Source organism: Ochotona princeps, chromosome 2, assembly GCF_030435755.1.
Source record: "Ochotona princeps isolate mOchPri1 chromosome 2, mOchPri1.hap1, whole genome shotgun sequence".
NCBI lineage: Eukaryota > Metazoa > Chordata > Mammalia > Lagomorpha > Ochotonidae > Ochotona > Ochotona princeps.
The window spans coordinates 8,239,422-8,257,486 of NC_080833.1; the positions used below are offsets into that span (position 1 = coordinate 8,239,422).

The window sequence follows — 18,065 nt, forward strand, 5'->3', positions numbered from 1 at the left end:
TGTGATGGACGTAGTGTCTACTGCAATAACAAGGGACTGTTCAATCCTTTTTTTTTTTAAAAAAAGATTTATTTATTTTATTACAAAGTCAGATATACATAGAGGAGGAGAGACAGAGAGGAAGATCTTCCATCTGATGATTCACTCCCCAAGTGATTGCAACAGCCGGTGCTGCACCGATCCGAAGCCGGGAACCTGGAACCTCTTCCGGGTCTCCCACGCAGGTGCAGGGTCCCAAAGCTTTGGGCCGTCCTCGACTGCTTTTCCCAGGCCACAAGCAGGGAGCTGGATGGGAAGTGGAGCTGCCGGGATTAGAACCGGCGCCCATATGGGATCCCGGGGTGTTCAAGACGAGGACTTTAGCCGCTAGGCCATGCCGCCGGGCCCTGTCCAATCCTTTTTTAAAATTTGTTTATTTATTTGAAAATAAGAGTTACAGGGAGAGAGTGTGAAATGAGGTGCCTATAATTTTTTGAGAGAGGGAGATCTTCCACCAGCTAGCTCACTGCTCAGATGGCCGGGAGTTTCATCAGGGGTCACCATGTAGGTGTCAGGGACACAAGTACTCGGGCCATCTTCCACTGCTTTTCCCAGTTCATTAGCAGGGAGCTGGATTGAAAATAGAGCAGCTGGGACATTAGCAGCATCCATACAGGATGGCCAGCATCCGTACAGGGTGCTGGTCAGCTGCAACACGAACCACTACCCACACGGGATGCTGGTCATCTGGGACACAAACCAGCACCCATATGGAATGCTGGTCAGCTGGGACATGAACCAGTGCCCACATGGGATGCTGTCAGCTGGGACACGAACCAATGCCCACATGGGTTGCTGGTCAGCTGGGACACGAACCAGTGCCCACATGGGATGCTGGTATCGTGGGCAGCTCCTGTTCATTCTTGTACACCTGCATTTAAGTGCTAGCGACTGAGTTTGCAGGTGATTCCTTGTGTGGCAGTGGTGGAGTCCAGGACTTGTTTGGGTCTGGAGAATGACGGTTGAGTGGTTTGAGCTGTCCTGCTCAGGCACGGCCTTGCTTGTGTGGTGGCCAGCTCCAGGGCCCCAGGAAGCCCCCAGACCACACATTCTTGTCCTTTTTCTTCTGTCTGTTCTGTCTCAGCACTCATCCCTCTCTACGCATCTCTTACTCTCTCCATGTAGAGTTTGCTTGCTTTACCTGTGGGTCTTTGTTTCATCTGAGGCTATGGCCAGTTGGGAGCCAGGGGGTAGGGGTAGAGGGTGAGGGATACTCACTGTATCCTCCCCTTCTCCCCTCGCAATTTTCTTCTTTCTCTGCCTTCAGGTCATAAAGAGCTTTTCTTTGCTCCTCAAGTCTTCCACACAATCACAGTATTTAACTTTGAAATGTTCTATTGTTTTTTCCCTCATTTTTGTGCTTTTACCAAGAAAAATCTATAACTCTGTGGCTCTCATTGAATAAAGAGGTTGGGAGGTTTTACTTTATAGAATTTCCACGGCTAGCCAACCTCTGTAAAGCAGATAGGCTCAGAGTAGCTTAGAGTTTACTGTCCCTTGGTACTCACTGAATGGCTTCACCAGGGTGCCGGGCTGAGCATGATGCAAGCATTCTCTCCTTCAGTCTTTCTTGGTCACCACTATGTGGTGATCAGGTGTCATTCACTGTGTACCTGCAGACTTGGAGTCCCAGACAGGTGGCTGTGGCTTTCCGTGATCACTCAGTAAGTGAAAGAGCTCTGGTTCAGACACAGGCCTGTGGGATTCCGTCCCAGTTGCGTATTAATCAAGGTAAGCTGGGTTCTGCTGAAAGAACACCCAGCTCCAGGATTTTACTGGCTTAACACCACAGTTCAGTTATTTGTAAAGATTTATGTATATGAAAGGTGGGGCGGCAGTGAAAGACAGAGATACCTTCCATCTGTTGCTTCACTCCCCTGATGGCCAAATGGCCAGCGCTGGGCCAAGGTGAAGCCAGGAGACCAGAAATCCTGACCTGCCATGTGGGTGGCAGAGGCCCAAGATGCAGACCATCTTGTGATGTTTTCCACTAGGCACATTATGAGGGAGCTTGCGTAGAAGCAGGGCAACTGGGATTTGAACTGCCACTCACATGGGATGCTGTTATCACAGTCAGTGGCTTTACTTACTTTGCTACAATGCCAGGCCTAGCAGTTGATTTCTTGTTCTTTCCGCACAATGGGGACATGTGTGGACCCTGCTGGCATAGGCACTCAGGAGTCAGGCTTGATGGAGGCTTTATCTCAGGACCTGACACTTGTTTGCCTGAAAATGACCTGCCTCACTGACAGTCACATGGAACCTGGAGCCGAAACTGGGATCCGAGAGCAGTGCTGTCCATTAGGATTGGCTGGGGCAGAGGACAATGGAGACAGCTGGGGACAGTTCTCATGACTTGCTACCTATGCCTTGATTACTGATTATTACCTAGATTTTTCTTTGAAAGAGTCTTTTCATAGCTAGAATTGTTGTTAAGGTTTGCAATTTTTTTTTTTTTTTTTTTTTTTTTTTGTCAGTTGAGTAGGTTTTGCTTGCTTGATCTCCTGATCAGCGATCTGTGTCGGTGCAGTTTACTGTAGGCAACCAGTTTAGCCTTTTAAGATTTTTGTTTTATTTTTAAATTTACAGTTAGAGAAAAAGAGAGAGAGAGATCTTTCATCCATTGGTACTCCATCCATTTGTATATCCAGTGTTCCATCTGTTGGTATACTGCCCAGATGATCCTAATGACCAACACTGGGCCATGCTGAAGAGCCTGGAGCTTCATCCTGGTCTCCCATACAGGTGACATGGATTCAGACACTTAGATCATCTTTACTGTTTGATAAGACCATTAACAGGGAGCTGGATTGGAAGTAATGTAGTGATGTGATGAATCGGTACCCATGTGGGATGTTGGCTTAGTAGACCATGGCTTTACCAGGCCACAGTGCTGTCTTCTGCCCTGCACACACCCTCCCACAAGCTTGTTTTAAAGATCAATAAATAACAAAAGAAACTTTGAGATCTTGAGAGTTGCTGGCTACCCGCCCCCCAGCTGTCCTGAAACTCGCAGTTCCCTCACTTGCCCTCTGCCTGCATCGCTTCAGCGTGCTCTCCGTTGTCACTGAACTAGGAGACTGAGAGGACTCGGCACTGTAACATGCCTGTGCAGGAAGACGGGTCACTTCCTGTAGTGAACACTGCTGTCAAGACATCCGTGAAGCCAGGTGCTGTGCTGAGGAGTGGTGGCTGAAGGAGGGGGAGTTTCTCTGGGTTCCCTAGCCAGAAAAGCTGATTCTGAAAAGATGATCAGTAATAGAACTGACTCAGGTTAGAAGCCACACGGATGCAATCTGGGAAAAGGAAGTGTAGGTAGGTGAACATACGCAGTGTAAGAATGGCCGTGACGTAAGAATGAACTTGGTGTTCAAGGATCAGAGAACAAGCCAGAGGTTGGGTGCTGTCACCACCAGCTACTGTGGGACACGATGGTGATCAAGATGGTATGAGGGGCAGTGGACAGATTAGCAGGGCTTCTTGGACCATGGGAAGGTATGTCTGTTTGGTTCCAAGAGCTGGGAGGAGGGAGGAGAGCACTGCCGAGACGGGCACAGTCTGTGGCTTTTATAATCCCACTGTCACGATGCCGTGGGTTGCAGGAAGGGGGCAGGGGTGTGGTATCTGTTCGTTCATGACGGGCACTGCCATCATGTTCAGGACATTTTCTTCAGTTGGGTGATTTAACGGCCTGCTGGCTCTTTGAAAGAGGGAGCTCTTTTGTATTTCAGAACCAGTTTGACTGCTGCTCTTTTCCAAGGTGGTGTGTCAGATCTTCTTGTCCTGTGTCCCCATCTGTTTATTGTTACTGCAATCATACTCATTCCTTAACCCAATACAATTTAAGGCTGTTTTGGTAAGCTGAGGTTTTATATGATTTCGCCCTCCTTGCCGTTTTCTGACCTAGTTTGCAAATATGAAGAAGCAAGAGTTGTTTGTTCAAGTTTAGACTGCTTCAGTACTTTCAGGGTTCTTACATGTCTTTTGCTCGTCACAGTTGTGTGGGTAGTTTTTATTACTCTGTTCTAAGACAGCATACACCTTGGTGTGAGTATTCGGTGGAGTGCTGTTGCGATTCAGTGTTGCTGAATGCTTTACCTACTGTGATCTGCCTCTACTGTTGCTTTCCCGTGTTACCACTGGTCAAGCCATATTTAAGAAACCAGCTGCTCTAATGAAATAGATTAAAACTGTTGTGATAGGGCTGGCAGTGTAATACAGTGGGCTCAGCTTCTGCTTGCTGAATCCCATATGGGCACTGGTTCAAGTCCTGGATACTCTACTTCTGATCCAGCTTCCTGCTTCTGGCCTGGAAAAGCAGAGGAGGATGGCTCAAGTTCTTGGGCCTCTGCACCCATGTGGGAGATGCGCAGGAAGCCGCAGGTTTCTGGCTTTGGATCAGCTCAGCTCCATTGCAACCATTTGGGGGATGAATACAGCAGGTGGAAGATTTCTCTCTTTTTCTCTCCTCTTGGTAATTTTGCATTTCAAATAAAATCTTTGCGTTTGAAAAAAAAATCCTTACACTTATGTCTGATAATTGGGCAAAGTATAGAAAAGGAGGTACTCTTATACGTTTAAATGAAATAACAGTAAAAATTGCATATAATTGTACTTATAAAAAGCTAGCATGTCTTACCTGTGTAAGATGGCCCCTGTAACCTTCAGTGACAGCAGTCATTGCCAGTGTTCGGTTGTGCAGTAGCTCCCTGCCCGGTGCAGGCACAGGTGGTGGCGACAGAGGCTATGGGAAGGAAGCAGAACCAGGAGGGAGGCTGAGCCACAGCAGGTGGAGTCAGTTTCATGGGCGTCTGAGGACCAGAGAAGTCCCTGCCCAGGAATGTGGGGTGAGGTAGGGGTCCTGTGGCAAGTTTTGAGTAGAGGAATGTTTGAATTAGCTAAAAAAAAAAAAAGTAAGAAAAAAGTAAGAAAGGTTGTCGGTTTTTTTTTTTTTAATGTCATAGGTGACTGAGGATTTTTTGAGTGGGGGAGAGAGGGAAAGGACCAAGGTGGAGGGTGGGACAGAGGAAGAGAGAGACTTTCCATCTGTTGGTTCAGCTCCCAAATACCTGCAGCAACTTTCTTGGTCCAGGAGGAAGCCAGGATTCTGGAGCTCTCTCCAGGCTCCCTGCATGGGTGGCAGAGACTCAGCACTTGGACCATCCTCCACTGCTTTCCTAGGTGTGTTAGCAGGGAGTCAGATTGGAAGCAGAGCAGCTGGGGCCTCAAACTGGTACTCATATGAAATGTGGGTGTCACAGGGCACGGCTGAGCTCACCGTACCACAGCGCTGGTTCCTATTCTTAGAGTGCCAAGTTTGATTTTGCAGCAAAGATGTCAATGTAGGATTTATTTATTTAATGTATTTATTGGAGTAGTTGGATGATGTGCTAGCAAGCACCTGCATTCCAACTGGGCACCGGTTCATGTCCCAGCTACTCTACTTCCCATCCAGCTTTCTGCTTGTGGCCTGGGAAAGCAGTAGAGGATGGTCCAAAGTCTTGGGACCCTGCACCCACATAGGAGATCTAGAAGGAACCCGTCTCCTGGCTCCTGGCTGAGGATCGACTCAGCTCTGACAGTTGTAACCATTTAGGAAGTGAAGACAAGTGGATGGATGATCTTTGTGTCTGTGCTCTGGGTCGTGTTTCCCTGAACAAGCCCTGCTGTGGTGGCTATCCCACTGCTCTCCCCTGCAGTGAGCTTGTTGTCCTGGCCTCCTGGCTGTGAGGGACCCAGTGCCGGCTGGCCCCATACCTCTCCTGCTCATGTGAATCTAGCTGCTGTGTTTCTTCATGTGCCAGCTCTGCTCAGTCCAACACTTAGTCCAGTCTCATCTCTCAAGTCCAGGTCCTTGTACACTTTCCTCCTGCTGCTGTCTTGTTTGGACAAGTTATGTTGCTGACACACTGGGGACACTCACAGGCTCCCTGGCCTTTCTGTGGCCGCAGCTGGCCAGGGCCGGCCTCTCCTCCTCGTTGCTGCTGTATGAGGGCAGTGCAATGCTAGCACATGCGGTACCCCCTGCCTACCGCGGAGCCAACAGGGAGCCGTGCCCCAGGCCTCTTGGCAGTTGGCCATCCTGCCAGCAAGGGCTCACACACAGATGCAGGCTGCCACCAGTGCTGAGGCCGAGCCCCAGGTGAGGTCTTGCCAACATGGCCCAGTGGAGACTGCTGGTGGCGCAAGCGCTGGGATGTAAGCGCTGCTTGGCTCTTAGGATCTGCTTTGCCAGGACCAAAATGGAGAGAGACTGTAAGAGGAAGAGAGGCAGAGACAGCAAGAGTGCGCGAGAGTGGGAGATGGAGGGAGGTTGGTTGGTTCTGAGATTCTACCTGCCGAGTTACTGCCCTAGTGCCTGTAACAGCCAGGACTGGCCAGGCCTCAGCTCAAGACGGGAACACCATGCAGGTCCACCATGAGGGTCGTAAGGACCTAAATACTTGGGCCATCTTCTGCTTCTTTCCCAGGCAGTTAGGATAGAGCTGGATGTGCAGCAGAGTAGCCGGGACTCGACACAGCATGCGCGGGATGGCAGCATTGCTGGCAGTAGCTCAGGCCACTGCACCATGAACTTGGCCCTGATACTTTAGAGTTTTAAAGTGAAGGGCAGGCACTCTCTCTGGCTTTTCCTTCCTATCCTTGCACAAGCTCAAACTGGGGCCTTGATGGTAAGTGATTGTCTGTAACTCTGTACTCTGAAGCCGTTGCCACTTATTCCAGTTTATTCTGGTATATGGTGCTTATCTTCCAGAATCTAGCAGGGAAACCTTTCATGTGAAGAAGGCCCTTGTGCCTGTTTTGGGGGCACAGCCTTTGCTATTCTCAGGAAGAGGCTCCGTGGGGGTGCCTGGGCCCCAGTCTCGGTTGGCTTGGTCTCCTGTGTCGTTTGGCCTCTGCTCCTCAGACTGGACTGAGAGGACCAGAGCTGGCCCCGTCTCACCACATTGGCTGCTCTCTCGCTTTTTGGTGGTGCTTGTTCAACTGGGAATGTTGCCATGTTAGAAATGAAGAAACAGTTTTAAGCTTTTTATTTAGAATGAAGGAAGTTGGAGCCATTGCCTAGTCCTGTGTCATCTTCACTCACTTCCCTAGTGGTAGCGTCTCACTTAGCGGTAGCACCAGAGCCAGGCCAGTGACCAGGTGCAGTAATGTCAGGCTACAGGTCTTATTCATATATCAGAAAATGCAGAAAGAGAAAATTAAATGCTGATGTATTTCAGTGGTTGACATCATCACACATCAGAGCCTTCTGGAAAACTGAGTAAGACAGGCCGGTGACATCTCAGTATTGTCATCACGGTATCTCTGGCCTGGTGAATTCCTGAAAGGAGCCTCCCAGCATCAGACTGGGAAGAGGCCCTGCAGGCTGAGGCGTGGCTCCGCTAACTGTCAAGCTTTGTGACTGTTGCCAGCTGCTCTGTGGCTGGTGCTTGGATCCGGAACCTGATGCCCACGGTCTGGCTCATAATCCCGAGCTGAGTTTGTGTGTGAAATGGTGATGATGCAAGCACCTCCAGCGGAGGGCAGTGTGGGTGTTGAAGGAGGTGATGCACAGAGCTTGCAGTGCCACCTGACATGACCTGAACCGCTGTCTGTGCTGGTTATCATTGTCGGTGCTGCTTATGAATTGCTGGTCAGCACTGGGTCCCAGAGGAAGGAGCGTGGGTCAGGCTGCCCACCTGCCTGACACGGGATGGCCGTGCAGAGACCTTGCTGAGGCTCTTCTGCCAGACCAGCGCTATTGAAGCCAGCTCCGTCGAGGTCTCTCTCTTGGGCAGAGGGAACAGAGGGGTTTGTCTGATGCCTGGGTTTCCTGAGGGGACTCATCACCTTCAGTGGCTGTTGTGTCCACACCCCCTGGCACAGGGCTGGCAGGAGTGGGCACTTCAGGCTTTGGTTAATGATTGAATGATGTCCTGAGTGGGCAGTGAGGCTAGTGGCCATTAACTGGGAAAGGGAAGGAATATTGATTCTCTTAGAGTTTGAGGAAGTAGGGAACACAAGGTTAGTGAGTAGAATTAATAGTTAATAGTAAGTGAGTTATTAAGCTAAATTAAGCTGTACATATTGAATCCAATGCCTGTCGTTCGAGATCCATGCAAAACCACATTTGGAGATTGTGCTTTGTTAAGCAATGAAATAGGTCTCATGGAGGTGTACATGTAGGAACGCAGAGAAATCCTTGAACATTTCTGAGTTTTATCCAAGTGTTAAAAATCCCTAATAGGCTGGTGTTGTGGGTTAAGCTGCCACCTGTGACACTGGCATCCCAGATGAGCACCAGTTAGAACCCAGATACCATTGCCCCCCCCCCCCCCCATTTAAGGTTCTTGACTTTGACCTCGGCCAGTTTTTGCTGTTGTGGCCATCTGGGGAATGAACTAGCAAATGGAAAAGCTCTTTGTCTCACTTATCAATATGCCTTTCAGACAACTAAAAATAATTATCTTTAAAAAAGTAATAAAAGTCCCTGACATAGGAAAGTGCCTTCCTTCTGGGGACAGCTAGGACAGATGCCAGGGCACAGGTGACCTCCAAGGGCGGGATCCTGGACCCCTCATGGCAGGAGCAGGGTCGGGTTGGGGACAGCTAGGACAGACGCCAGGGCACAGGTGACCTCCAAGAGCGGGATCCTGGACCCCTCATGGCAGGAGCAGGGTCGGGTTGCTTACTGAGCACACATCTGGCCGAGAGGTTGATGGCCTGCAGGACTGTTCCCCTTACCCCCAGCCTCTGCTCACGTGCTTCTCATGTGCCATGCCCTGGACACTCTGAGGCTTTTGTGGGGCAGCTTCCTGGGCACAGGGGCTGCCTCCCATCTCAGGAGGGGTTTCTGTGTTCCTTTCCCCAACGTGTCCCCCTGCCGCCTGCCAGCGTATGGCCCCTGATCCCAGCAGCCCTGAGCATTGACAGCCGCCTGCGCTTGCCTTGCTGCTGGATGTCTCCCCTGCCCGTCACACCCATGTGCCTTTGGCTTGTCTGCCTTCCTCACCAGAGTACGTGTAGGCCTGGGGGATACTCAGCATGTCACGCAGCCCCCCGCCAGGAGGAATTCAGGAATATTCCAGTGCATCACTGCAGAGTGGTTTCTTTTAGACACGCTCAGTGTGGGAAACAACTCCTGGATAAAATGTGATCCTTAAGGTAGAGCTGGTGTGCCCCTGTGTAGAACATGTGTTGCGTCTGGTAACACCACGGTTTGGATGAGCGGGGCAGCAGGGTTGGAAGTGGCCTTTTGAACATTCTCTTGTTGCAAAGATTTCCCTGGCCTGGGCTTGAGAGCCTATCACATTTTCTTAAAAAGATTTGTGTCTGGCAGCCCTCTCAATCCATGTTGTGTCTGTGGATTCAGCCAAGTAGGAATTGAAAATATTGGAACAAAAAATTAGCATCTGTACTGGGCTTGTACAGACTTTTTTTGTTGTTGTTATTTCCTAAACAACGCACCGTGACGGCTGTTGATGCTGCGTTTCCCTTGTGTCAGGTTTGTGAGGGCTCTAGAGGGGAACCCAAGGGTGCCAGTGCGCAGGTTTCATGCAGAGACCGTGTCACGTGGGTGTCTGTGGGGTTCCCGGGATCTGTCCCCCTAGTGCTGAGGGGCACCCATGATCACCCAAAGGAGTGCTTGCCTCCGATTCCAGAACTCCCTGCGCACGTGGAGAAATGATCCTGCCATTTTCTTTGTCTCTCTTTTCTGAAAATAAGTTTCAAGTAGCTTCCAAGGAATCGTGTACCCATTCAAGTATCTGCGTGACAACAGACATTTCAGATCCACTGCCGAGTGCTGGGAGTGCAGCACCGTCTGTCTTCTCTGCAGTCTCACAGGGGAGGCACTGATTCAGCACATAATTGTACAAATAGTTATTAAAGGCCATGGTACAGCTGTGAAGGGAAACAAGGAGGGAGAGGACAGGCCACCCGACACATCTGTGGCTTCTGCTTGTTCAGTGACTAACTTTTGACTGGACAGTAAGATGCTGGACTCTATGTTTGGTATATGCTTGCAATGGGGGAATCTCAACTGAACTTGAACTGTGGTTATGCAACAAGGTGGAGGAATCCACCATGGTGGGAGGGTTTGGGGAGGGGTGGGGAGAATCCAAGTACCTATGAAACTGTGTCACATAATACAATGTAATTAATGAATTAAAAATAATAAATAAACAAACAAACAAATGAATAAATAAATAAAAGTGTCCCAGGTTGCTTGCAGCCAGAGCCGTTGGTGCTCAGACTCCACAGGTAGGACGTGGGAGGAGGGGCTGGGCTGGCCAGTCTGGAATGGCTTGCTGTGCGCTGAGGGCCTCCCTGGCTTAGTTCATCAGAAGATGCAGTAAGAACTTAGCAGAACGGCTCTTCTGTTCTGTGACGGCACCTGCACCTGCATCCCAAATCATGGTCTGATCTGAAGCAGCTCAGCAGTGGCGGAGGGCTTGCTGGCTCTGCTGAGGTCCTTCATGCTCATGTGGACACATCGTGTCTCAGCTTAGTCTCAGGGAGTTCCTGTGGGAGTGGCCTTTGCAGCGCCCTCCTCCCCCCCCCGCCCCCCGTGCCATCTCCTGCCGGTGTGGCTCAGGGCGTCTAGGGCTTTTAGGGCAGAGGCTCTTCTCAGTTGAGGTTCCTGCACAATTTTATCTGGAAGCCACATAGTTATTACATGTGGGGGCTCTGGAGTCAGAAAATCAAGGGTTCAAATCCAGGCTACGAACCACTTGGGCCCCTCCCCTAAGGTATGGTTTCTTCCTGTGTCTGTGTGTGGGGGGAAACTTTAGGGTCAGACACTGACTTAATTCTCTGGCTCTTTGGGGTAACCCTGACCTAGCAGGTAAGATGGGCAACAGCGTTTGTGCCGAGGTGTGTCAGGTGAGGTCAGAGGGCACTGGCTTGCACAGGTGCTCCTGGGCAATAAATGATGTTGAATCCTGGTCCTGGGGTCACAGCTCAGAGAGGGGGAGAAAACTCCATGTGCTGGCGCTGAAAGGACCCCTCTCTCTCTGCTGGCATTTCGACCAGTACTACAGAACAGTCATCATGTAACCTAGGAGACCAACTTCGGAAAAAACTTACATTTTCAAAAATTCAGCTTCTAGAATAAAATTTCAGAAGTGAGTTATATTTAGAAGTGAAAATGTTAAATTTCTTTGCATTGCAGCTAACTCAGAGCCTCCTAAAACCTGGGGTGAATTGATTCTCTTGTGTTTAGGAAGGTGTGTGAGGGATACTGTCTGGAAGCAGCCCAGACCTTGGCAGTGACTGTGGGGTTCCTTTCTCGTGAAGCAGCCTATTGCTTTAAAACAAACAAACAGAAAATGAAATGCTGGGAGTACACACATTTGGATGGCATTCTTCTCTTGGCACTGCCATTCTGAAAAACCACAAGAGCTTCATTGTGTGAAAAATTAATCTTTAGCTTAAAGTTTGCTCTCTGGTTACGTTGTTTCCTTTGAAAGTCCTTGAGCAATGTGTCCATTTGCAGTGAAATGCAGCTTGCTGGGGGCGTTCTCAGAGGTGTTGTGACTCACGCAGCCGTGTCCCCTGGGGACCGGACACCTGGTTTCCTTTGATTCAAGGGTTACTTCTAAAACAGCAGTCACCATTCTACATTCTACATTCTTATCTAATAGTAACCCGGCATGCTAAGATGATGAATCCCAGCCTGTGCTTTGGTCGGGATTGTGTGACATTCTCTCTTTCTTAGTAGCTGCCTTGAGCTGTCGCTGTGACCATTCACGTCAGTTACTTGATAACAAGACCACACGTCTCCCAGTAGGATGCGGTGTACTTCTGGGTAGAATAGTCGAGTCGCGGTCGAGCTAGGAGTGGTTACTGGGTGGATGTGTGGGTGGGGTGGGCCTGGGCAGCGTAGCCTCCACGGTGTGTGCTGCATTCATCTGAATGCCTGCTGTTGGTTTGAAATGTGGTAACCTGCTGTTGGTAGCCTTTGGTGTAAAGGTGAGCCGGAGCCGTACTTTGCTGCCAGATCTTTCAGGCGTTTAAAGCAGTTATGGTGCTAAAGATGGACCTAGTCTGCACATGGTTGCAGGTGGATAGAGCAAAACAGATCATCACCAACGCGCTCCAAGGTCACGGGGTTTTCTTTGGAGTCTTGTCAGCAAGCAGCAGAGCGAGTGGTGAGAGGCTTGACATCAGTTTTTGGTCTGATCTGCCAGCTTCCGGTTTCAGTTACATTTTCTGCATGTTTGTTTATTGAACCAGAAAAACAAAACAAAAAACAAACCACAACTTGGGTTTTCTTCCTTTTGCTCTGATCTGTCTGTTTCCTGACTTGCAGAACACTGCTGAGCCTGTGGCAGCCACGGAGTCCCTGGCTGAGGTGCCGGAACACGTGTTGCGAGGACTTCCTGAGGAAGTGAGGCTCTGCCCATCTGCTGTGGACAAGAGCCGGATTGGTGAGTCTGTGGTCACGGCGCCCAGCAGGTGGTGAGGAGCAGGTGGCAGCGAGGCTCCCTGGGGGGCATGAAGGGTAGGCAGCAGATTGACCCTTGACCAGAAGCCTGTGTGTTTACTGTAAAAGAAGACACACACACACACCCTTCATTGCCCCATGGAGTGGCCTTCCCTGCTCCCCACAGCTCGGCTGATCATGTTCCTCTAGTTGTTGCATTGCTTTGGGGTCATGCTTTCCTTCCCGTTTGTCTTTAAGATTTTGGGGGCCATTGGTAGATAGTTGTACAGGTGATGCCTCCTGAGTGTCTGCGACTTCTGGCTGGAGTTTTGCTGAATGAAAGGCGAGCTTGTGTGTGGGCTTGTTTGGGGGCCTCATCTTTTGACAGAAGGCTGAGAATATAAATTATAAACCTTTGGTCAAAATACAGCCTTGGAATATCTCATGTTTGTGCCCCCCCTTTTTTTAAATGTCCTTCTGATAGTCCAGTTTATAAGGATATGTGTGAATAAATTTCTAAAATAAATTCATTTCCTTATTTCTTTGAAATTATTCTCCTGTTTATTTATATCATTTATCTAAATGTCATTGATTTCGTAGCCCGCCTGAATTGGTTTGTTAGTGGTGTAATCAAATGCAATTCATCACAAGCTTACCAAAATCTAAACAAGACTGGTCCAGTCTTCAATCCCATTCTGTTTGCATGAGGAGCAGGAGGCCAGGAGGGGAGGGACACCATTCCAACTGACCCTATGTGCCGGTTCCCATGGCTCCGGGTGGCGCACCGCACCTGCCCCATTCCTGGCTGCTGCTCCGTCTGCCTGTTTAATTTATAGTCGGTGCATGAGTAATGGAAGCAGTCCTGTGAGTGCCATGGTTGGTCATATCTTCTGGTCATTGTCATCTCTGGAATGTTGAGGACAGGGTTTTCTAACTGGGAGCAAGTGACCTTTAGAAATATTTGTTCACTTGTTCACCCAGCTGTACTCCTTCCGCCTTTTTTTAAAGATTTTTTTTTCTTTCTTTTAATTGGAAAAGTAGATTTACAGAGAGAGGGAGAGAGAGAGAGAGGAAGATCTTATATCTGCTAACTCACTCCCCAAATGGCTGCAATGTTTGGAGCTAAGCTGATCCAAAGTCAAGAGCCAGAATCCCCCTCCAGGTCTCCCAAGCAGATGCAGAATCCCAGGGCTTTTGGATCATCCTCGACTGCCTTCCCAGGCCATAAGCAGGGAGCTAATGGGACATGGTGCAGTCGGGACACGGGCTGGTGCTCATATTGGATGGCAGGCGCTTACAGTAGAATTGGCCAGTTGATCCCTTGTCGGGCCCCCCAACAGTATTCCTAAGGCTCTTTACAAATAGCTCATGTCCACTGGAGACGGGCTGAAGTCTCCAGAAACATGCAACGAGGGGCTTAAAAGTTGTTTGAGCTTCACTTCATTCTGATTTTTTTCTTCAACTATGTGTTTTTCAAATATTTGTGATTATTCAGTATGGATGGTTTTACATGTAGATTTAAAGACAAATGTAGAACTTTATTTTCCAGCCATGGAGTACTAGAATAATATAGGTTGTTTACAGATAATCTGGAAAATACAGAAGTGCATAAAGAGGAAAAGTAAAATTCCTTTGAAGAACCAGGTGGGGTTCGACCTTATCTCATTGATTTAACATCATCTTGCTTTTAGGCAATTTAGTTTTTAAACTATTTTGTGAAACTGCTGATTTTAATGCTTTTAATCCTTCAGGTAAACACAATACGTTGAAATGTTGGTTTTATTTTCTAGGTGTCTGGGCCACTAAGCCAATTTTGAAGGGCAAAAAGTTTGGGCCATTTGTTGGTGATAAGAAAAAAAGATCTCAGGTTAAGAATAATGTATACATGTGGGAGGTAAGAGTGGATCATGGCTTCTTGTTTATTCGAGTTCTGAATAGTTTGAAGAAATTATGATCTTGTTCACTCAGAATTTGACATTTTAAAATAAGCCTCCATTTTGATATGTTCTTTAAAAGCATGGGTCTTTTTTTAGTAAAGGGAAAATGGTTTTGTATTTTCAAACTGTGTGACTACCTCAACAGCGAATGTCAAGTCCATCTTTATGTTGCCATGTCCATGGTGTTTCACTCCACAGCTGAGACCTGGACGCCTGGCTCTCACACTTGCAGTTACTCAGCCTGCAAGCAAGCTGCAGACACAGCTAGGCCCTTCCTTGTGATGATTAAGGCAGTTTCTCTGTGTGTGGAATATTCAGGGTTGGATATATTTAGCACACAGCACACTTCCATGGGACTTTCCATTTTCAGAGGCTTTCCATTCTATGGATTTTACGTTCTCCCAAAGCTCCTGCAGGACGGGCCAGGGCCCTGGCCTCCTCCACTTGGAGGTCAAGTGAGCTGAGCTGGCCTTCCGTGGGCCCTGTTAGAGAGGGGTGCAGGTGCAGGACTGGGATCTGTCACTCTGACAGTTGTGAACCTGTAAGAAACTTCTCACCTCACGCTTCCAACTCTGTGACTGAGCAAGGGCCCCTCTCCCTCCAGGCAATGGAATTCTCAATTTGAAAAATAGGGCTAATGATGATATCTCATTGGAATAGTTGTGAAAATAAGTCATGTTTTTCCCTTCAGCATCCCTTGCTGAATGAGGTTGGTGCCTTCTACAAGTTCCCCATGGTCTTAGAGGAACTCCGAGGTGTGGCCCTCTGAAGGAAGAGCATTCCTGTAAGATGACCTTAAATGACCTTCCATCTGCCCTTCACACATTAACATAGAAAAGCCTAAAAATCAGACGTGGCCGGGCAGCGCAGGGTTCTCTCCATCAGGGAGTTCTGGGGCACTTGTACATTGCAATGACATTGCTGTTTTTGTCAATGCTCGGACCTGTGTTTCTTAACTTGAACATGTTAGGCTAATAGTAATTCGGAACTTCTGTTTCTTGTAACTTTCTAGTAATCCAGGGGGCTTTAGGAAACAAGGATTTACCAGGCAGAGCATTGCACTGTGTTATGTCACTTAGCTGCTTTTGAAGAGAAAGGGCTCTGTATTTGTGGAAAAAGATGATAGAAATTACTGAACAGAATGCCTGCATCGTTAAAAGTGTTGTAACCACAAAATTATGTTCCAAAATAAACAGCATTTTTTGATTCCGTAAGTTTCCCAAGAAAAGTAAATAATATTTTCTATCCGGTTAGCACTAATCTTGGTATAGTAATGTCAAGTGACCAGATAATGCTTACTATAGTTCTGTGTGGTTAATGCTGAGCTTGGCCAAATACCATTAATATTAAAGCTAAATCTGTACTGTGTAAATCTGTACTTTGTCCAGCATAGTCATTGAGCGTTGTTGGGAATATTGTATAAATTATTAATAGCATCTGGAGTCAATTAAGCTTTTCACATTGAAATTTATGCATTGTATGGCTTCATAATAGCTTGTTGAAAAATTATCATTTGAAACTTTGTCATGGGCTTGATTTTCCACTCTTAAGTTTCTTCTCACACAGAAACACACACATGTAGAAAGATTATACTCTATGTGCTGTAGTATATATGCACATGTAACTTACACATTCACATGCATTGCTGCAGTTTACAAATGCTTATGGTGTTGCAAGTTCTTTTTAGTCAGTCTTAAAGGTTCAGTTGCTATCAGAGTTGATTCTTTCTTCCTGTAGTTAGAAAAAAATTCTGCATCTCAGAGTAGTTCTGGATCAATCATTCAATTAATCTAATTGTATGTATGGCAGAGTACAGAAGTTATAAAGTACACATTTCTGCTAAAGAAGAAAATTAAAATCAGTTAGCATTAAGTATGTCATTAATTTATTCCATCCCTGGTCTTCATCCATCGGATTGCTGCAAGAAGGCAAGTGACAGAGCAGGAGTAAAAGAGAGGGCGCACTGAGCGTGTGCCTGTCCCGTCTGCTGGTTCTCTCCTCAGATGCCCAGGGGGCTGGGGCAGGCCAAAGCCTGGGCCACAAGCTCAGTGCCGGTCCTTGCATGTGAGTGCAGGGTCTCAAGTGCTTTGACTATCGTCTGTTGCCTCCCAAGATCCGTTAGCGGGAAACTGGATCCAAAGTGGAGAAGCCAAGACTCCAAGCTGCATTCTGGGAGGGCTGCAGGCCTCCTTAGTGACAGCCTCACCACTTCTACAGTGTTTCCTGTCTGCAGTAATTACTTTGTGGAAGACTGACAGTAACAATTTCCATGTAGCTGTTCCATCCCTCGTACAGCCCAGCCTCTCAGAATCTTGCATCAGAGGAATGAGTTCTGTGTGATCCGCGAACCTGTGCTGACCCATCCTGGTCACCCAAAGGATCTAGTTTTCATCAGTTATTTTTGGTGTTTTCTTGTAGATTCTCACAAATCTCTCTCTCTCTCTCTCTCTCTCTCTCTCGCTCGCTCGCTCTCTCTCCTCCCCCCCCCCACTCTCACTCTCAGTCTCTCTCTTTTTTGTGGGAGAGTCAGGACTCGAATTGGCACCTATATGGGATGCCTATATCGTAGGTAGTGGTTTAACCACTCACCACAATGCCAGTTTTTGGTGTAGAGATCTTTTACCTTTTTATTTATGTTCTTTTTAAAAATATTTTTTATTTTGATAATCTTACATAGTTGATTAGGACACAAAGGGTCAAGGGCTACAAGAAAGTGGGTAAGACCATTGTTTCCACACTAATATCATTTTTCGCCATGTATCTAGAGTCAGGGGAGAAACAAAGGGAGAAGCCCCACCCAGCCTCCCACCCATCCCAGGTCCCCGATCTGAGGCATGCTCCGAGGGTCCTGCTGAAGCAGTTTTGATAGTTCAACAGTTCTGAATTGCTGCCAATATCACCGTTCCAGGCACGATGAAATCTCTTCAGAATGCACTGGCTGACTTAGTCTCTTCATGGTTGGGGTTCTGAGATCAGCAGTACAGTTGGAAGAGCTCCAAAGAAACTTTGTCTGAGGTGATCCCAGACCTGATTCTTGTGTGTGCTTCCCAGTATAAGGTCTGGCACCATCTCTTGCCCCAGTCAGCTTATGCACATGCTGGTTGTTTCAATTGCTCAGTCAGTTCTGTTTCCAGCCCTGTCTTCCACGTGAACTGATGGGTGTTGCTGTCCAGCCCACTTCTGCCCACCTCATACTTGGCCCTCACACAAACCAGGGAGCTGCAGCCTAGTCAGGGTGATTCCGCATAACCCCTACCAGACCTTCCCCCTACCCTGGTTCCCATGCTTGCCAGTATGTACTGCAGACTTGTCCAGTCTGTCCCACATCCCATTTAGCTCTCATACATGTCAATGGGCATTGAAGCCTAGTTCAACCCAACCAGCCCTACTATCCAGTCCACACACATACTGGCAGGTGCCTTTCTGTCTAGCCACCCCTGCCCCTGTCCTGGTTCTCTCTCCCAAGAGAGAGGAGCCCACTATTTCCCTGCTAGGCCACTCCCACTCCTGGATTATGCACTCTCCAGGTGGTTCTGGAGTTTAACTTGACAGATTCAGCCCCCAGTGCCAGCCTCTGCCAGCTAATGGTGTGGTAAAGCCCAACCAACCCTCACCCACTCTAATTTATGCTTGCACCAGTCAGAACAGTCAGCCCAACCTGAGTTTTGCCTGATCTAGCT

General features: G+C 48.1%; 1 protein-coding gene across 5 annotated transcripts in view; it reads left to right on the plus strand.

The window, feature by feature from the left end:
- PRDM2 (PR/SET domain 2) overlaps positions 1-18,065 on the plus strand; it is a 114,440-nt gene that overhangs the window by 18,660 nt on the left and 77,715 nt on the right. For all 5 annotated transcript variants that reach the window (XM_058675458.1, XM_058675457.1, XM_058675471.1 and 2 more), the window contains 2 exons: positions 12,335-12,452; positions 14,239-14,342. In XM_058675458.1, the coding sequence (XP_058531441.1) occupies positions 12,335-12,452; positions 14,239-14,342 (222 nt within the window). The remainder of the gene's footprint in view (positions 1-12,334; positions 12,453-14,238; positions 14,343-18,065) is intronic.